The sequence below is a fragment of the Carassius auratus genome, chromosome 20, assembly GCF_003368295.1.
Source record: "Carassius auratus strain Wakin chromosome 20, ASM336829v1, whole genome shotgun sequence".
NCBI lineage: Eukaryota > Metazoa > Chordata > Actinopteri > Cypriniformes > Cyprinidae > Carassius > Carassius auratus.
The window spans coordinates 8,596,118-8,618,288 of record NC_039262.1 but is presented as its reverse complement, the minus strand read 5'-3'; the positions used below and the strand labels follow the sequence as shown (position 1 = coordinate 8,618,288).

General features: G+C 35.9%; 1 protein-coding gene and 1 long non-coding RNA gene across 3 annotated transcripts in view; one reads left to right on the top strand and one right to left on the bottom strand.

Moving 5' to 3' along the window:
* Positions 1–8,498: 8,498 nt before the first annotated feature.
* LOC113037825 (uncharacterized) lies at positions 8,499–9,913 on the top strand. 2 transcript variants are annotated; one of them, XR_003274688.1, is made up of 3 exons: positions 8,499–8,764; positions 9,073–9,163; positions 9,814–9,913. It is a non-coding gene; the product is annotated as an uncharacterized LOC113037825 (long non-coding RNA). The 2 variants fall into 2 exon arrangements; XR_003274689.1 differs by having other exon boundaries at positions 8,500–8,585.
* Positions 9,914–15,837: 5,924 nt separating this feature from the next.
* The window catches only part of fndc1 (fibronectin type III domain containing 1), a 32,305-nt gene continuing 25,971 nt past the window's right edge, over positions 15,838–22,171 (bottom strand). Inside the window, exons 18-23 of the mRNA XM_026290845.1 lie at positions 21,201–21,309; positions 17,556–17,635; positions 17,428–17,457; positions 17,034–17,195; positions 16,714–16,836; positions 15,838–16,575 (exon numbers count right to left, since the gene is read on the bottom strand). Coding sequence (XP_026146630.1) covers positions 16,460–16,575; positions 16,714–16,836; positions 17,034–17,195; positions 17,428–17,457; positions 17,556–17,635; positions 21,201–21,309 — 620 coding nt within the window. The 3' untranslated portion in view covers positions 15,838–16,459. The remainder of the gene's footprint in view (positions 16,576–16,713; positions 16,837–17,033; positions 17,196–17,427; positions 17,458–17,555; positions 17,636–21,200; positions 21,310–22,171) is intronic.

Sequence of the window (22,171 nt, the reverse complement as noted above, 5' to 3'; positions counted from 1 at the left end):
GTTTTCTTGTTTGTAAAAGATTCTTCTTTCTCCTTGCCTGGGGTTTTTCCATCAGCAGATCTCTAGACAAAAACAGATGCTTTAAATCTCCACAGCTGAGAGATTCTATGAGAAAGTACACAACTAACCTTTCAGAGAAATATTTATGTCTCTTTTGGTATCATTATTTGTTTATTCATTTCTTCTTTCATTCAGCCCACTCGTCATTCAACAAAAATTATGATGAACAACACACAGAATGAAAATGGTGTTCATCTTTGCCATATTAAATAAAGGTTACAGATGCATTATGTGTTTTAGAAAGCAGTCAGACTAGTGCAGGTCAAAGAGTTGCTTTTGTTTACAAAAACAGCTAAATTATGAAACAAGTCAAAGGGAACATTCTCAAGAATGCTGAATGAATGCCATATATGAAAACCTCAGAAATTACAAAAGAATTGACTAAACCCTCTCAGTCTCAACAAAAACTCCATCGTGATCTTTGAAAAGCTGGAATTTATGGCAGGTCTGGAAAGTTCTTGAACTAAATGCAAAATGTGAAGCAAAAACCCTTGAGCTATGGAAATAAAGCAATGAGCAATGGAGCCCCGAGCAATGGAAAACAGTAAAGTCATCTTCAGTCCTATTTCCTGCTTCCAGATGGGTTATGATTGGATGAGGCCAAACGAGGCCTTTCACCTACAATGACCTGTTAACGATTGTGTACCTCCGTATAGTGACCACGAAGCTACAATAAAGGAGTTCATTCAGCATATGGAGCTTTTGAGACGCTTTGGAAACTAAATGTATATAAAAATATTTCAAACTAACTAGCCTAACAGATTTTGTTAAGAGTTTGTGAGTTCCCACAGATCATGAGTTCTAGGATTATTATGGAACCATGGTAATGGAAACAAAATGAAATAAAGGTAAAAAAAATTAATGCTTTTGAGTTCATTTGCATTCATTTTGCATTCTCTCTTGCATTCTCTTGCAAAGGCATCGCGTTCCCACAAAAGATCTTTGCATTTCCTCGTAAACTTTTTGTGGTGGAAATAATATAGTGGAAGTAAAAAACATATTTCAATGCTTTTGTGAATGAATGCAAGGATTCTAGCAAAAGTTTTACAAGCACATACAAAGTTTGTCTGGGAAACAACAACATTTTGCAAAAGAATGCAATTCAAAAGAACTGAAAATTATCTTGTCCCTTAGGGGCTCTGTAAAATGTTCTTTTAATTTTGTTTGATTATGTTATTACTGTCATCACTATTAGCTGACGCTGGTGTTAAATCTAATGTTTGTTTCCATTTTTTATGTTTATTTATGAATTGTTGATAAGAACACTTTCAAAATTGTTTCAAAACCTAAAGTGAATGATTCATTTAGAATGATGAAATTTAAACTGACTAATCAATGTCATATTCCAGTGGGTACAGAGAACTAGAGAAGTTCAATGAATCATGTTGCTTTTTCCTCAACAGTTCTTTTTTCCCTATTGTATTTGTAGGAAAGGAACGCCCTATTATGCAATTTCTGATCCTTAATGATGTTCCCATTTTCAAAATGTTAACACTTCATACTAAACAAAATCAAACGTAAATTAAAGCAGCACCAGGATGAGGTAAACCTCACTGAACCTTCCTGGATTAGGACCTGCGTACAATGTCATTTTCCATTGCCCTCATCCTCTTAAGAACTGAAAGGGTTTCCTTCTTGAAGTATTTTGAAAGGTCATACTACACAGACATGACAGCAATCCAAGAGGCACTGAAGCTATTCTAAGGGTGGTCTTGATAAGTATCTTACTCATGTTGTCCAGTCCCTCTAAATACATCAGGACTGAGACGAGGCTACGCTTTAATCATAGCAACACTACCTTCTGTCCATCCAGCATTCATCTTCAATACCTGCTTATTCTATGTAGGGTCACTGTGGAAGTTTGGAGCTTTTCCCAGCATATCTCAGGTCAAAGGCAGGGAAACACCCTGGACAGGTGGCCAATCCATCACAGGACCAGCCGTGATCTGACACTCTGATATATGAGGAACATCTTGCTTATTGACTAGAGAGAACAGCCATATGTTTTACATTTTGCTTGGGCGTACATAATGGTTTTATTATAAAAATGTTACCAGTAACTTTGCCATAACAGCTAATATTTGTTAGTGTGGTATAGTTATATTCTGACTCCAGTAGAGGCCCAGCAGGAGGTGATAATTAAGATAAAACCATTAACTTGTTAATTCAACCGATTCCTTCAAAACACAGATTCATTCATGTCATGTGGGCATAAACCACAGCAACACTGGTCAATGGAGATTCATCCTACCTGAGAATAATTTTGATTATATTTTAGCAATCATATCATGTGTGTTTCTATCAGCTATAAAGAATCTGAGAGAACTAGTAAGAAAACAAAGAATAAAGTTCTACATGAGGTGAATATTTACCTGCAATCCATTGTAGGAAATACAACTCACAAATGTCTTCTATTGTTTGGCAGCGATGAATCAGATTCTGTGCAGGTAAAGACATATATTTACATTTATTCATTTAGCAGATCCATATATGCATAACTTTATCCCCCCCAAAAAAAGTATCCGAAATATGGGAAGTACAGCCCCAGTAATGCTGAAAGGCTATAAACTTCTGAGTGAGTCATTAAATCAGCCATTGAATATCTTTATGAGTGAGTCATTGAATTAATCACTTACCGGATTCATCTAAAGACACCATTTCATTCAGGAAGTTACTTTATGAGTGAGTCATTGAATTAATTTTTTAGTGTATGATAGTGTGATTTTAATTATGTCGTTTACATTTTTGCTTTCTGGTGGTGTTACAAAATGTGGTGTTGCAAAATGACCTTTGTAATTTTCCAGTTCTTTTTGGAGGTTGATGGTCAAACACCCGTAGTCTCCTTCTGGGACTAGTCAAAGGGGAAAGATTTTGTAATTAAACTTTCTTGATGATTATACAGTAATGTGCATAAAATGATAGAGTGCTAAAATCATGCTGCAATGATTATGTAACGAAGAAGGGAAAAAAATGACTACACTCCCAACGAGCTCTGGAACATGCTTAGTTTGTGGCACAATGGGGCTTAAATTGTCAAACGTAATTTCCAACAGCTGTTTAAATCTCGGGTGGCTACAAGGATGTTTACAATTATTGTGATTACTTTTTAATTAAAAGTAATTATTAGCACAGATTGACACAATGACAAATGGCAAGAGAATGAATGTTTTGTTATTGAGGGCAGCTGGTGAGCTGAGCAGGTGGGGAAGGGCTGTGGATAGAGGCAAGAAAAGCAGAGGTAACTCCTGGTTTTCTCGTTTTTCGACTCATAATTTGGGGAGGTGTTGGCATGTTCCGGGATAGACCTGTTCAGTCACCCTGCATTCTGTAGAGTCAGTTCAGGATATTATTTAATTCAAAGTTATTAATAAGCCATTATGCTGTATATTACTTTGAAAATTCCTATTGCCGTGGGGCTAAGTGAATGAGAGCAACTTTTATATTTTTCCATGTAGCCTATGACTTGAGTGACACTTAATGAGTTTTCAAGATGTTATTTCTGAATGGAATTTTGCAAATTTAATGACACTGCACCACAGCCAGGAGACAGGAGAAAAAAATATCTATTCATCTGTATATGTATTTGGTTATTATATTGTACAGATAAATTACGTTTGATTTCTTTGCCACGCTTGCCATCTATTATTATTATAGCATATCTATTCATCTCCTCATATGGTGAATGTATCTTTACTGCAGATGATGTAGCAATGCATTGCACCTACTGAATTTCTGTTTTGACTAACGTATCCCAGTCTTGCCCAACTATGTTTTATGACTTTCAGCATCTGTTAGTTCTCCTGCCTGCTCGTCTCTCTGCCCCTCCATCATTCTGCTTTTCCTCCTTCCATTGCTGCTCTATCTCGTTGGCCACAATGTTTGTCCCCTTGTGTCGAAGCACACATGATTATGATTCTGGCACAGGAACGCCTCCCAATGGAAAGCATTAAAATATAATTCAAGGCTGACGACCGTGCAAGGATGCGGATAAGATGAATGTCTCCGCTACGCAATTGTCTGTCTGTCCAGATGTTTTCTCTGTCTTTCTTCCCCCTTTCTCCTTCACTGCATCTTTTTTTCTCTGCTGTCCATCTGAGCAGCATTAAAGGTATCACTGAACTGGTGTATCTCGAGAGGAGAGTGGTTTTATCATTAGATGATGCAAGAGTGAGGGAGACACATGTTATCCGGTTTGATTCTCTCTCAGTTCTCATAGAATGACTCACTTAATTATGGATACTTTGAACAAAATATTTTTGGTTCTATATATTGGCAGATTCCAAGTGAAAAGTCTATGACGATGAAATATAGTTTGACCTATTGTCTTTTTTTAGGATTGGTTCCAATAACTGAAATGCAGAACCACAACAATAATAAAAACTGCATTTTAATCAAATCATTATGATTACTACTACTACTAGTACTGTGAGCCATTTTTTTTTTTTTACAGTTAGCGTTTTTGCATGATTCTTTTTATAAAAATAACGTCATCTGTAAAAACTATTGGTCAAAGCGATTGTCAGTCTTTATAGTTTTGAAAATTTCGGCAGCCATTGTTTTATACCAAAAAATAAAAGTTATTTCTTATTTTTTATTTTAGGTTTAAAACCTTAATATTGAAAAGGGAATCTGCAATGCTTCAGTATTGTTAAAATAAGGCCTCTGCATGAGAGAAGGTAAGAGCTTATCAGTGTTTGACAAGTATTCAAGTATTTGCTCTAATGTCTGTAATTCAAAGATACACAAAGAAGGAAAATTATTTGTCTTTCATCAAAGCAAATACTGGTCCCACTTTATATTAGGTGGCCTTAACTACTATGTACTTACATAAAAAATAAGTACAATGTACTTATTGTGTTCATATTGTATTGTAAAACACTTTTGCTGCTATTGAGGTGGGATAGGGGTAAGGTTAGGGAGAGGGTTGGAGGTATGGGTAAGTTTGAGGGTGGGTTAAGGTGTAAAGTATGGGTCAACAATGTAATTATAAATGTAATTACAGAAATTAAATACAGATGTAATTACATGTAGTTTTTTTTAAATATAAGTACAATGTAAAAACATGTATGTACACAATAAGTACATTGTACTAAATTATTAATTTAAATGTAAGTGCATAGTAGTTAAGGCCACTTAATATAAAGTGGGTCCCTCTTGTAATTGTTACACTGTTACACTTTGCAATCTAGAGTTTCACCCCTGCAAACATCTAGTGAACATTGAAGAGCAAATTTGGAGTGGGGCGTGAATTCTTCCACAATAACACAAATATTCCACCTGCGGTGTGTTTGAGCCACAGCCAGGCCCACCATCAGCCCCTCATGTGTTTCATTTCTCAAACAGAAGAGAGACAGAGGGCAAGTGGATTTTTCCATAATGCTATCCGAGGAACCAGGAGGAGTTCTGTGTTCTACAACTGCCATCATTCCATTATACTTAGACTTAATGGATGCATCCAAAAAGAGAGAAGCAAAGCTGATCTGACCCAGTAGATTAAAGCCAGAAGGGCTGATCATTAAAACCCATTGAATTTGTTTTTATTGCAGCATATCTTTACCATCATTGTTTTTCTTACTTGATTTCAGCTGTTGATTATTAAGAAAGGTACATGATTAAGTTTTATTTTTTATGTAAGCCTTTAAATTGGGCTAATCTGTTAAATGCTGCTTCCTAAAAGAAGGAAAACAAAGAACACTAAAATATTTTCTTGATTTGGAGAAAAAAAAAGTCTTAGTACAGGATTTGAAGAAATCTATGTCAGGTGTAAGCAATTTGTTTTGAGACAGAATAGTTATATAAGCAATGAGGAGTTTGCCTGTTAGAGGGAATAGCACATAAAATCTCGATCTATCTGGATCCATATGGCATTCAGTGGGTTCAGAGTCTGACATTCATCTACCATACTGACTGAATTTAGAATACAATTATTTGAATGTGTGTTGGAGTTACTGGTTTAAGGCATGTGTCAGATAAGAGCTATTATGATAACATTTATTTAAGTCTGGTACTATACTGTCTCTAAACTTTCCTGTTAAAATAGTAGACAGTCAGTGTTGGGGAAAATTACTTTAAAAGCATTACAATATTTTGTTACTCCATAAAAAAAAAAAATAATATAATTGCATTATTTAGTTACTTTTTTATCGAAAGTAATTAATTAAATCATTACTTTTTGTCACCTGAATTTGACTTGCTGATCAAGTACCCAATAAAAAATGACGTTTTTGGCAACTGTAAAGGCCCCTTTACACCAATCATGAAATTAATAAGCCTCAGGTGGTCCTCTATCTCTGCATCTTAATGCCAATTTCTCTCAACACAGACAGAAGTGCTACCAGTGAATAAACTGGAAAACAAAGTAACCTGCATTACTTTTTGAAAAGTAACCCATATATTAAATGTAAAAGTTATGCGTTACTTTACGAAAAATCTGATTACGTGACTCATGTTACTTGTTACCCCCAACGCTGTATACAGTAAAAGTAAATTTTTCAAATATCTGTAATGTATAAAATTATTTTAATTTAGGTTAAACCCATTCAGACTTTTAAAAATACACATATGTGTGCTATTAAATCAAGTTGCTGTACAAGGCCAATTGATTTGGAGAAGAGCAATTTAATTAACTTAGCAATTGATAACTTGACACTTGCTCTGACTGAATTAGTGCGTCATTAACTGCTGTAGTCGGATCAGTTAAATTCACAAATAAATTATTCAGTGGTGTTTGGTGTCTGTGAACTGGATTAACACGTTCATTACAAAGATTCAGCTCAAGGGGCTGATTCATTAATGAATTGAACATCACCACCGGGTCTTAACAATTAAAAGTAATCATATGTTCTGAGATGTAGTGAAGTAAAGGTCATAAATTATGTTTTTGGAATGCATTGAAGTAAAAGAAAACAGGTCATTCCTTCTTGTATTCACATGAAAAAAAGAAAAGAAAAAAAATACAGAAGGAATGATATAGCATTGCAATGTCCAATTTGTGGATAAATTTTACTATAGAAATGATCAAAAGAGTATTTATGCTTTTAGACAAACAATATTACCAATTTGTTTCTGTAGTTTAACAAAAAATATGTGTCTATCCTGTCCTTTAATAAAAAGTCAGGAAAGGGAAAACCTGGACTGAAGTATTATAATCTCAAAATTCATCACATGTTACAAAGTGTGAGAAAGTCACATTACCAAATTACTCATACGTCCTCTGAGACACAGAGCTCCAAATCAATTATTTCTGCTGAATTGACAAATTGTCCATTCCTGCTGCTCAAAGACACATGTGCTTGAGGAAAAAAGGTCATTTATCACTACATATGTATCCTCCTTCATGAAGAACAGGCACCATGGGCATGTTTGTTTTTATTTTTTAAGCACTCTAAGTGTGTTCTGATGGTTCTTAAACACTAACAGGAGGCGTTTCCACCACACTGCCTTGACTTGGCTCTAAACGTGTGACTTCATCTTTCTCTAAGTGTTTACATCTTGAAGATGCTGCCATGGAAACGCAGCCATTTTGGGATGTGTATACAAAAGAAACTGAGGAATAAAAGACAGACTATGATCAAAATCACACACTCTCAAAATGGCTTGTCAAGCAGACATAAATATTAGAAATTCATTTGTCACAGTGTGAGAGCAATATCAGTCTGTCGATTTGCTTTTTGGGGACCATCTGACTAATCGTTTTTCGTCCAAAAATAATAAACTTGACTTGATCTGAAAATGTCAGCCAGTTCACTTGACACGCAAACTCAGATGCAGAGGTAAAGACAACTGATTATTTTGGCTGAAGCATTAGTTGATGTCATTTAAAAGTGAACAATCCTGTACTGAAGTCAAAAGATATTCAAAAGTAGTGTAATCGAATGTGAGATTCTGTTAGTTAATCTATCAATCCACTGGAAAATTCAAAGGGTAGAAACATAAAGAAACATTTCAATAGTGTCATATGGTGAATAACAATATGAGTAGGGCATATTGTAAAAAAAAATAAAAAAAAATAAAAAGACGATTTATAAAACCATAAAATAACACTGAATACTTAAATTTTATACATTGTAAATGACACTAGAATGACCCTACCTGTATTTATACTACATATATTCATTTGTATCTGCGTACATTTTGTGATCAACTTCCTCTATGTCATAATTGTAAAAGGAGACATTGAAACCATCAACTCCTTTTGATCAAAATTAAATGGTCTCTTATTTATTTTTTTGTTATAATGAGAAACTCAGTTACGTATCGTAACCCCTCGTTCCCTGAAGGAGTGAACGGAGACGTAACGTCAGATGACTGACAAATTGAGATATCGCTTAGATAAACGTGCACATTGGCATGCAATTATTGCATCCAGCTGCCGCTGATCACAGCGTGACTATAAGTAGGCATCAGGTGCACCGCATATGCAGGTTTTTGCTGAGGAGCCGAACCGGTGACCTGGCCGCTCAGCAGTGGTACAGGAGCTGTGGCAACGGGACGTGACATCTCCGTTCCCCCTTCAGGGAACAAGGGTTAGCATACGTAACTGAGACATTCCCTTTCATTCACTTTCGATGTTACTTCGGGTGTCCGACAAATTGGGATCTCTACCAAAGGGCCACATCGACTGCCCCTTCCAGAGTGATGTGAAAGCCACCTGCGAAGGGATGGAGGAGCTCAACAGGTTACTCAGTGCTTCTACCCGTTTGAGGTGAGAACACAGGAGGAACACATTCTGCAATCAGCAGCAGCCGGATGCAATAATCACATGGCAATGTGCATTAGTTCATTTAGTTTGCACTCAAAAAGATTTAGTCTATCTATGCGAAATCCCAATTCATCTGTCATTCGACATGACATCGAGAGTGACCGACTGAAAAGGAAACTGAATTTCAGTGCATAGTCAAACTCATTGGGAAAGGAATGTGAATGATTTTGTTAGTGTGACTGTGTCAGTCGATTGATTTATAACTGTTGTTAAGGTGATGTCAAACTGAGCTTTGGATCTTGTGATCAAAGGAAAGAACAAGTGGAGCAGGAGGAAAGGGATTCCCCAGAGATGACATACGATCTGCCTAGAGAACGATTATGAGCCTGTACTTCTGCTTGGGTGTGTAGGCCTATGTTTCTGTAGATCCCCAGCAGAAACAAAATGGTGCTCTCTATGATTCCCCCTATAGCTTACATTCTGCATCCAAAACTGCATACTTCCCTACTTCATAGCAGTATGTGAAAAGAGTAGTATATTGAATTTATAATATTTAAAAAACAGTGATTTATGACCTTTATACAGTGCATGCCACTGTAATGACTTTAAAGGGATAATTCACCCAAAAATATACATTCTGTTATTAATTAATCACTCTCATGTCATTCCAAACCTGTATTACCTATCATCTTGGAAACACATATGAAGATATTTTTGATGTAATCTATATTTATAGCAATGCAACTAAAACGTTTTATGGCACAGAAAGGTAGTGAGGACATGATTAAAATTAGTCTGTGTGCCATCAGTGGTTCAACCGTAATAAAGCTACAAGAATACTTTTTGTGCAAAAAGAAAACAAAAATAATGACTTTATTCAACAAGTTGTTCTCTTCTGTGTCAGTCTCCTGCTGTCATTCATGAGAGTACCAGGACGCAGGTGCTCTGATGTAGAACGTCCATCTCTCTTAATTCATCGTCTGTATATTCTGGTTCAAATAAGTAAGGATGAGCAAAAATTTGCAAGTCATCCTTTCTGTCAAAATCTTCAGATATGCTTACAAAGACGTGAAATGAAGATGCATCCAGGTTCTACATCAGAATGCCGGCTCCTGCGTCAGCAGCATCACATGCATGCATCGTGAGAGAAAAGAGAAGAACTTTAATAAAGTTATTTAACATTATTTTTGTTTGTTTTTTGTGTACAAAAAATATTCTCATACCTGCTTAAAATTAAAGTTGTCGCACTGACTATTATTACAATGTCCTTACTACATAGTTCAATAATGTCCTGTAAATTGGGCTGTAAACTGTTTTAGTTACATTGCTGTCTATGCAGGGTCGAAAAGCTAATTTGTGGTCTGAAGATGAGGTCGTTTGGAATGAGAAGGGTGAGCTTTTCATTTTTGGGTGAACTATCCCTTTCTACCGACTCATTTTCATCCACAGTAATTCAATATGGCTTCTAAAACCTAACTATAACAATAGCTGCATCCCAAATGACGCACTATACACTACGCACTCATGTACTTATGCACTATGTATCCTACTCGCCTACTATCCTACTATCCTGCTAGCCATGTAGTGTATACATTTTAGATAATGTGATTTTGTCATTCATAATCAAAGTCTGATAGCCCCTCCCCCTGCCTTACATAATTAATGATTCGAGTTGATTGCATGAATTGTCCAATATTCCACAATTCCTTTTTTTGGTTATTTAAGAGCATCATCCAGGTGTTTAAAGTGCACTTTTTCTTTTTGAAATTTTCAGTGTGAACACACTGCTCACGCTATTTATATAATGGCGTGTTTTACTGCTCGCACCTTTTGTGTCTCGTGTCTGACACATCATTATTAAAATGCAGCAATCAAAGTTCAACATGGCTTCCCCCATCCCACTGCCACGTCTTAAGTTTTTGAAAGCAAAAATGCATTCTGTGTGAACAGCCCCTCAGAGAGTATGCGATTTCGGATGCAGAATTTGTGTGAACTGGCCTAGTCAAAAATAATATGGGGATCTGCGTCTACTTATCGCAATGCATCCAGTGTTGACAGCGTCATCGATTATAAAAGGTTATTTTTGCTCTTGACGCGCCACTCGCATCCTGTGTAGACAGGGTGAATGAGTTTTACAGTACAATAAAACCTCAGTACCCGCCACTGGGTCCTGGTATGGTGTTCTTGTGACCTTTTCCTCAGTGCAGGTGTTAATCTTCATTCATCCCTCAGCAAGCACGCTGGAAAAGCCCTTTCAGACTATTCAAATAACCATTTGTATGGATGTCACTTGCTCAACTTGGGGAAAGAAAAAGTGGAATCATAAGCTATGTAAGTGTAACCAGATACTGAATATATTTGAAAAAAAAAAAACGATATATATATATATATATATATATATATATATATATAATGTATATATATATATATATATATATATATATATATATATACACACTGTATATACCTACTTGTGCACACACAGCAGCCTTGTCACGTGGAGTGGTCCATGGTTACACCCAAACACAATAACAAATAGTGCTCTGTCAGACGGGTGGAGCACTGCGTTTTTTTGTCCTCATGAGTCTCATGTCTAGAAGTCATAATGTGCACAGGCGGTTGGATGATTATGTAACACTGTGTCTAATATCAGTGTCCTTATGCTGCTGGAGTAATTACTGAAACCTTCTGATGTGGTTTGGTTTTTGCACCATTTCAAAATCATACCAAAGCACATTATATTTACAATATACATAACATAAATGCATATTGAAATATTATATGATTTCCAGAGTCCCATGCCTCTCTGTGGCAAGGTAAGTTGGCTCGGAGCAACTTTGGGTCCTTGGTCTCTCTGCTGCATGTTTACATCTCTCCTGGAGAGTTATGACAGGTTTTCCATGCGGAGGTGAGGAGAGTCTGCATTTTGGCAGGTTTGTTCCTAGCAGGAATGAAAAAAAAAATAACTGGGAAATAACTGCAATGCAAGAGGGAGTAATCACCAAGAACTCCAGAAGCACATTACATCATGTCTCAGGTATTCTAGGAGATGAAAAACCTGTGAGTGATTTTCCTTTGATTGTTGGAGATTGTGATACAGGTAGCAAAAAAACAAGATAAAATGGAAACCTTGTGACTATAATTCACAAGAATGTCCGATAATATGTTACAAGCTCTGATGTACAGATACACATATGTAACCAGATCTTGCATTAATGCATTCCAGATCTAGTCTATTTTGTCTCTGTTCAATGACCATTCATTTTCCATCACAGTGAGGCACTACATTCCCATTTATGGATGAAAAAAACTTTTTTCATTCCTTTTTTTTTTACTTTTTGAAACATCATTTGAAAATGTTACTCTTGAACCAATGTTGTTATTGTTTACTTTTTTATTTTATTTAAATAAATAAATCATAAATCTAAAATAATAAATATTTTTATCCGCTGTTAATTGTATCAGAAAGTTATGGGAAATATGATTTCTTAAAGGTGGGATGTGAATACAAAAAGTATTGTGCACCATTTAATTTATCTTCATCTGATGCCTCAATCTTAAAGCTTTGTATTATATATTTTTTTGCATTATATATTATATATATTTTTTGTCTTTGTGTGTTTCCTACACGTTACACCAAATACTGTCCTGTGATGTAATGGACTTTTCTAAGCTAGTGCCAAATTGTGTTGTCAACAATGCTTTAATTTACAGCTTTACACACTCTCTTATGTGTTCTAATGGTGCACAAAACACTTTACACACACCAGCACAACCTTTGACTGCTTTTAAATGATTTTACAGCGGTGGGCCTTTTGCCCTTCACCACATAGAGGCCAGTACCTCTCACAAAGCCCAGAGGTTTTACGCATGACTAAACTGGGTGCCAAACATGGCATTACAGAGATTAATTTTAAACGATCAATCACACACTGGGACTGGTGGTAGTTTTAAAACATCAAACTCTGCCAGATTGGCAGGGAAACCCAGTCTATGTAAATCTATGTTAAAAGTACACAGGGTACATATTAAACTTCCAGGCGCTAGAAAAACACCAGAGCTTGGATATAAATGACTTATCTGTCCTGGTCAAACTTGTGTGAGACTTACAGAAAGCCAGAATCCTTCTCCTGAATGGCAGTCAATGAGTTCATGATGGGGACATGATCCCAATAATGTAGTAGCCTTATTGATTGTCACTGTAAAGACCTGCTAAAGTCATTCTGTCATGTTCTGGATAGTATAGCGTGGACATAAAAACCTCAAACTGGCCCTCAGCACAGTCTGCTGTGTCTGGCAGCGGCTGAGGCTGGTAATCTTGCACAGATACTCTGAGTAAGACAAAGCACAGAGAGGCAGAAATGATTCACTTATCAAGACACATGTAGATCGTATCTGGATGTCACTCTGTGCCAAATGTATTAAACAGAACTTTACCTCAACATTTTAGAAATGTATTTTGTTGCAAAAAAGAAAAAACCCTTTTGAGAGAATACGGCTTTCATTTTACGTCTCATTGCTATGCGCTGCTCTTTATAGCACATTAACACTTTTTGTGTGTGTGTGTGTTACAGTACATTTATTTTACAGAATTCAGTAATTAATGAACTCCCAGTGTGTATTTGAGAAATATTATTAATTCAAACAAATCATAACAGATAAACATGCAGCTAAGGTGGATTATAAGCATTATGGCATTTTTTCAGCAGGTTAATCGCTCTCTCACCCACTTTCTTTGCTCTCTCTTTCCTGACTTTTTTCGATGATTTAATCCTTTTAGTATGAGTGGTAACATTTTCCAGCCCAAGTAGCGCATGACCTACTTTGAAAAGAGATGCACAAATAGCATGTGGGAAACAGTTTAGATCCTGCTTTACTTCATTTTGAATAACTATACTGTTATCCATAATTTTGTGTTCCAGATTTAAATATAAGAAAACCGGGTCTCATTTGATGAAAATCACAAATAGCATTTCTTTTGAAATTACACTGAAAAGAAAACCAGACAAAATCCAGATTTACAAACATATTGTAAATCTTCAGAACTGTTGAAATGGACCACATTACAAGGTAGTCGTAATTGCTCGGGCAACGTCTTTGGTTTTGTCTACAGGCATTAGGGTTTACAAAAGCATCTGGCCAAAACAAAAGAGGGAACACTATGTGTGTAGGCATTAATAGGATTGTTTAACAGTTTCACATGTGTGGTTCTCCACAAAATTAAAGAGCAATGTTTTTTTTATGCTTTAATTCCCGGTGTAGCTTTATTGGGAAGAGATTCATTACTGTCAATGATTTTTCAAAACACTACATGATTAATGGCAAATTATTGAGCAAAATTAATATTTTATAAGCAAATGACCTTTTATGACCTAATTTTATGCCACAGATGAGTCATAAAATACCTCAAATATAAATAATTGCACACAGACCTGTATATGGAAATTCTGTCATGTCGCCCAGTGGAAACTGCCATCAGTAAAATTATGAACTTTACTCCGCAGCCAATCAGAAACATAAATTTTGACTGTTAAAATGTTTAATTTTACCGGATGGTTTCAGCTCTCTCTGATTCCCTTATTGCTTGGAAATATTTAAGTCAAGTGTGTGACATGCAGTGCTATCTTTTCTGATTACTTGAAAGCCATTGTTGAAATGAAGTAAACAATCTGAAACCTTAGATATTTGATTATGGTTCCCTTGTTGCACTGTTGTGTCGCGTTGTGATGACAGGATCACTGACTGGCTCAGATTTCCCGTCAAATTCTACAAACGTTCGACATCTTCCATGTTTGTAAATATATTTACCAGAAGATATTGTTTCATTGCACGCCATTCTGCATGAATGTCATAAAGTGCTTTGTAGAAATAGTCTTTCTCTCTCGCGCTTCCTCTTTTAAAATCTTTAGCAGATGTGTTTGTCCAGTCTCATTTTTCTCTCTCTCTCTGGCAACCCACATCAAACTCATTATCTACTGTATAAAGGCGGTTCCTCTTACAGAAGATGAATTGATGTATTTAGATTTTCTTGTAAATAGCCAAAAGTTTTAGATTCTTTCTGTTTCACTTTGATTTGTGATTCAAGCTCTACAGATATTTGTTGACTGAATGAGGGCAAGTAAAAGGCAAGCTACTCTTAAAATGGACAGATGAAGTTCTAATATAGCTTAGTTACTGTCTATTCTTGAAAATAACCATTACAACACCAAACCCTGGAAAAACTGATAAGAGATCCTTTAGGCATGTGGATTGTGACCGGATGCCAAATAAAACATCAGTGGATTTTACTTAATGATAAGGAAATGCTGTCCTCACAGATAAGAAGCTTGATTTGATTTGATTTGAATCCAGCTGATGCCAGAGTGAGTCTAATTATGGCAGACAAGCCAAATGATGACGCACCTTTCTAACAATGCCTGAATATGTGACTGGATGCCAGTTATTGAGCAGGCATGCCATGAGTATTGTTTATTTTAAATGATGGGAAAGTATTCAGTCTTCATCTTGTACAAAAGTTGGGAATAATAAATTCAAATGTAAAAAAGAGATATGAAGTGTAATAAAATTTATTGCGCGGCGTGTAGGAGGAAAGAGCTTTCTAGGTATTTGTAATTTTAGAAGTTATAGGCTTTTAAATGTGTCAGAATAAAGGGTTATTGCTAAAACACCTCATCCGAAACATATTTAGAATGGGAGGATCACTTATTACCACCTATTATTATGTGGAAAGACCACCACAGCGGCATAACCACAAACACATACATTTCAATGAGAAATAATTCAACCATTCTTGACAATGTGCTGGATACATAAAATGTATTAAGACTGTGACTGTAATATTTCCCTGACTTTTACTTCTGCTTTTTTGTACTATGTTTAATACGCTGTGCAGATAATAAAACGCACTCTTAGTTTTTTCTTTTTTTTTCTTCTAGAAATATAACGGTGAAAGAAAAAAAGTGATTAGTAGTGATGCTTGTCAGTATAATTCAAATGAAATAGAATTAAAACAATAATACACAATTATTTTATATTATCTAACTTATTAGGCATCAATGGGAGATAAAAACGTTACATTTTCTCCATAGCACCTTTATTCAAATTTGAACCGTTCCTGAGAAAATAAAATATATATTTTTTCAATCTGCCCTAATATGGGCAATACTTTCATGCCAACCTTTGTTCAAAAAGAGGGTAATACAAAAATTTAAGATTACAAAACCTCAGCAAGTTATATAACAACTGCAAACATCACTCACAGAAAATTTGTTACATCATCGCAAATGTCATCTTCCCAGACATTACGTAGTCTTTTGATGTTGTGCTGTGATATTTAACTAGCCACCAATTTGATTCTTTGAAGTTACTGTAAGATAAATATTCCAGGTGGAATGGAATGAAATAATTACTATTACGCAACACATGAAAATAAAACATTGTTAATAAACTCAAATACACATGCTGCAATTTCCTCATATACAGACTGATTTTTTTCAAAAAGTGCTTGATATCAAATATGTAGAAATATTAGTGTTACTCAACGTACTATATTCCTTCCATCAGAAGCAGTTGCTATATGATTTAGGTTTGGAAGCCATGGTGAGCAATGGTTCACCTCTGTGATTGGCTTATAGATATAGGCACAGAACGTGTGGAATCTGATTGCCTGTGGAAATGTCCTCTTGGAGTTTCCCCCTGTTACCACTTTCCAGGGATTGGAACTCCACATTCATACCAGCCAACGAAAGGATGTGGTGTGCGCCTGCCGATGGCCCCGAAATTCACTGACTCTTGTCTGTATGACCGATAATATCCTGAAATCAACAAACGGCATTGTGTTACAGTTCTGACTGATCACCCACTTAAGTGGCAGTAAGTAAACACGCACATGACATGATGATTTGAGGCTTGTAGTGAAGACAAACTACAGAGCACAATCATGTATGTCGTACCTTGAGCTGTGGGTAGGTTGAGGGAGAGATTGTGTGGTCCAGTTCTTCCATCACGATAGGAGTCCACAAACTGGCAGTGGTCCTCTCCATGGCCAAATGTATCAGCAATGCTGTAAAAGGGTTCTGAAATGGAAAACAGTCATAGCTTGACTATCCCTCAGGACCCAAACCTCAGACAGCGCCTTGTGTTTAGCTGAGGGAAACTGTGGTTTGGATCGGATTGTTCCAAGGCTTTTAGGCCAGCGCTTCATATTACAGACACACTAATCATTAGATTAAAGTTTTAAATGTATTAGGTTGTTAGAAAGAAAGGTCAGCACCTCTCAGTCCATCTCCCATGAAGATCTTATAGCGCAGCGAGTTGCAGAGGACGACGCCGACAAACTTCCTATACCAGGTCCGCTTGACAAACTGACTTCCTTTACAAGAACTGTGGGTGGGGTTATACCTGAATGAGAATGGGATCCAGATGGGCTCCCCACCTAGAAAGGAAATTAATGCCAATTACAGTTTTTAGGTTAAAAGTCATTACTGTTGGAAAATATCACAAAAAAAATGTAACAATGATGATTTCTTTGCTGGTTAGTGCAAACATGGCTGGTATACCGGCAAACCAGCAATACAAAAGTCACATGCTGATATTTTTAGCACATTGGTGTTTTAAAGGTTAAGTCAAACATACATTAATATAACGTTTAACAATGTATCTCTTACCTGGGGGTCTCTCTATGAGCAGGGGATCATCTAATTAAAAAATAAATAAAACAGATATTTATTTGGTATTTATAAATATGTTTGGATCAAACGACCCTTATCTGGGTTCAAAACAAAAGAACACTCACCTGATTCTGTGACATATGTTAAAGTTTCACTGAGTGGCCCCAGTCCAAAGATATTCTTTGCTTGAACTTTGAAGTAATACCTGAGAACAAGAATGAAACGTATTTATTATCTTAAAATCATGGTTTGCTATCATGAAGAGACTTTTTATTTTTAACAAAAGCACCTTATGTGTGTATAAAACTCAACTGGACACTCACTCCTAATGTTAAAGTGAGAGCATAAGAATAGAATGACACGGAAATGAAGTAAAAGTAGAAAGAGAGAGAGAGAGAATTAATAGAAATGAAAGTAAATAAAAAGGAAAATGTGGTAATACTTTAGTATAGGGACCAATTTTTTACTATTAACTAGTTGCTTATTAACATGACTATAATTATTAACATATTGGCTGTTTATTAGTATTTATAAAGCACATATTCTGCATGACCATATTCTACATCCCTAATCCTACACAATACCTTACTTTAACAACAACATTACTAATAAGCAGCTAAATTAGTAGTTTACTGAGGCAAAAGTCATAGTTAATGGTTTGTTAATAGCAAGAATTGAAATAAAGTGTGAGCCAGAACATAATGGAAAATATACTTGCAATTTTCTGCCAGGAAATTATCCAGTAATTTTACGGATAATATTTCAGTTGAAATTAAAATAGAATGGCAAAAAAGGAAAGAAAAAGAAAATGAAAAAGATGAAAAAAGGTTGGAAAATTAAAAGAAAAAGGGTAGAAAAAAAGGGCACAGTTAAATTTTGCATTAATAAAACATGCTTGAGAGCAAGTTATAAGAGTGTGCCTCTGGCAAAAGAGAAGGCTAACAAAGTGTAATGACAAGAAGCGACTGCATGTCAGAGGGTGAGCTAGAGAATAACACATCAACTTGCAATTTCCTATCTGACAAAACCTCTTTGTGACAAATAGAAGACCACAACAACTTATTTTGCTCTGACTCTGGCACATCCTTTACCTTTGAGGATAAATTAGGCAAATAGAGAAATTAAAACAGAGAAGTGTAATAAAGTTCAAAGGTCAGTGCTAACAGCACTCACAGCCTTCTGTTGTGCCAGTGAGAGGCTGTTCAGTTAGCTCACGCTTCACTTGGTTTAACTCAGGACCCGTTTAATGACAGAAAATCAGCACTGCTGGATCAAATTAGCACAGCCACGTGGAAACTCTGACCAAAATATAGAGAAAATGGACAATTACAGTCAGACCGCCACTGGAATGGGGCCTGTCATATTTCAACTAGGATGTGTGTGTTACTGTCTCTGTGTCCACTAACATTTTCTTGTCCTTTTGACCATATATTAATAAGTATATGCATATGTGCATGTGTCTTATTTTTCCTTGTTCTTCTGACCATAACTCTTTATGGAACTGATGCAAGCTCCAGTCCCGATATGGCACACAAGTGGTTTGTAATTGTTACTTTGACTAAGAAGGAGCTGTTATTGTCCGCAGTCTAGACTATTTACCTAGTTCTAAAAGCTATTACAAATCATTCATAAAACTTATCAACACTTCATGGCTGAATTATAAAGCTGTCAGTCACTGAGCTCGGCTGAGAGGCTGTAAAAACAGAGGCTTTTAAATGCATCCCAGAGGACAATAAAAACAACTTCATCCTCACATTCCACACATATGAACCAAACATCTCTAATGAGTGCATATACATTCATGTGTTTTCTCAAGGTAGTGATGGAGAGAGTGCATCTGCCTGTCTGGGAAAGTGTACAAAACAAACGTCAATCAAACCTGGGGCGTTTCACACAGCTGCATGCATTTATGTATGCGTGAGTAACCCGTGTGCAGGTCCAGACGAGATCTGCGCATGTTTTTTGCATTTTCTGAACTGATTTTAAAGTTAAATATGTGCTGAGAGTGCTACACTTGGAAATCATTACTGAATCAGCAAACACATTTAATTAATAAAAATTAGTAAGGGATGTGCAGATCTTTCGGAATGACAGGCGTTCCAATTCTGTGGGACAGATCATGCCTGCTGTAATGCAACAATGCTTAGTGAAGAAAATGCTTAGATGGATCTGGTAGGCAGAAATGACTTCACATTTATGGGAAATAGCCCAACAGACCATAAACACCTCCCTTATCTACTGCTGCAAAAATTTGGCTGCAAAAGGGAGTCCATCCCATAGACTCCCCATGTTAAAATGGCCAACTTTACTGCAGAAAAAACCTTTACAGCCTGGTTCAAAAAATTATTTTGGTCTATATAGCTAGTTTTGCCCTTCATGACAACTGTGAGAGGGGTATTTTTTTAAAATATAATTCATCTGTTTAAATAATATTTATCCTTAAAGTTCTGCATAATTAAGGGCATGGCCACTTGACTGGCACTGCCATCGAGCTTGGTAGGCGTGGTTTCAGCAACTAGTTCCCGCCTTTTTGCCCATTTTCGAATATCTGAGAGTGATGTGCAGTGACGTGCTGCCAAGATGGCGACGACCGGCTCCGCCTACTTTGAGCTTCAAAAACTCTCTTCAGAAAACTATGGGTGACATCACGGACCCCACGTCTATGTTTTTATACAGTCTATGTTTACAACATTACAGTAAGAGCAGCATTCAAGAAACAGACACATGTAGAGTGCTGTCATGTGTTAAGCAAGAGTGCTCTTTATTTGTTCAAAAACAACAAATTATTTACACTTGTCAAAAATAATTGGTGTCAGTAAGATTTTGTAATGCTTTTGAAAGTGGTCTCTTTCGTGAACCCAGGCTGAATTTATTTCAGTAAATATTGTCAAATATTATTGCAATTTATTTATTTGTTTTTAATTTATTGAACTTATTTATTCCTGTAAACTTTCTGCAATAATTACTTATTCTAAATCATAAGCTGATTTAGAGTGTAATAAACATTTATTATTATTTTTATACATTTAAATAATTTCTAACAGTTGTGCAGCTTTTTGTGGAGACCAATTCTTTTCAGCATTCTTTATTGAAATCTTTTGTAGAATATAAATACCTTTACTGTCAATTTTAAAAAATTGTGTTTTCTGAAGAAAAAAAATGATAATCTGATAATTTATTGTCTGAGTTTGATTTATTAGTTCCAATCTGCTCCAAAAGATTCAGATTAGTTAGAAATCACACAATACAGAATAAAACCGATATGATGTCAAACTGAATATATGCATTATCGAGTTAACTACGACACCCCTACTAATTATATATTAGTCCCCAGATCCCTCTCACATATTTAACAAATTCAACTTAATCTTAGATCAGTTCTCCTGTCAGAGATAGTTTAAGACTTAGAAAATATACATCACTATTTCTAGACGATGTTACACAACAAGGGGAAGATAAATGACACTCACATAAATTTATGTTCAATAAAGTAAGTGGTGATGATTTTATATCTTAGTTTACCAGCAAACCTCACAGACAGCTTCCCAGCATATTGTTAAAGTTCATGGATTAAGCATGATTTAGGAGACCTCCCAAAAGATCTCCACTGAGAACTAAGACCTGCTTTGTATTTGTATTTTGTATTGTGGACTAAAGAACACAGATGAAGTGTGAAAGTGCAAGCACAAGCATGCAAAAGCTGGTAAATTAGTTTATAAACTGATAGAATATGTCTGTGTGCATGAGACCGGTCACATGCTAGATCGCACCTGGAATTGGGTTTGAGATTTTCAACAGGGAGGTGGGTTCCACTTGAGGATCTGGTTGACCATCTGTTATTTAGGACATCATCATAGGATGCACTGTGTACCATATAGCCTATAAAAGAGAAGGCGAACAATTAAAGCATACTCTAAATATGAGAGATTCAAAAACATTCAAATAAATGAGCATGTATTGGTCATGTCTGTGCAGAGATTCCTCAATATAATTCTAGTTACTTGTTATGCCATGGAAAGACTAAACTCCTGCCAAGGCAGCAGGACGTATATAAAGCACATGCGTGTATTTTCCATCATTTAATATGAAAGAGAGAGGCAGTGCAGTAGTGAAGCTTATGAAAGAAGGCAGGATGACTGAATAGGAGTGAAGTAGAGTGAAGAAAAAAAAACATATTTATTAAAAGATATTGTTAAAGGAACAAGGTTCTGCAAGCAATGTAAGTCATCGATAACCATCATTTGCTAACTTTATATAAAATACGATTCAAAAGTTTGGGGTCAGATTTTTCTGATGGATTTTGGATTTATGGATTTTCATACTGTATATGCACACACTAATAAATATTATGTTTAATTTGTAAATGTACAATATCATGTACAAATAAATGCTTTAGGTCTAGTGATGCAAAAGGCATCATGAAACCCCTAAAGTAAAATCTTGTACAGTTTTATTCAAGAGCATGTGGATGTTATTTTTCATGTGTTAAAAAAGTTGCTCCATTCATCAAAGCATCGGTTATCGGTTGTCAGTTGGCAGGGAATCCCCTGCATTTAAACCTCCGCACACATCATATCGTGACACTAACGGTGGCTGTGGGAATTGCCTCCCTGTTTGTGTGAATCAGAATGAAACTGTCAGGGTCAATATATTAGAGAAGGGTTACATATAGTTTTGTGTTTAGTAATGTACATTAAATGGAAACCAGGCGGCATGTGAGAGAGTTATTTAGAAACTGGGG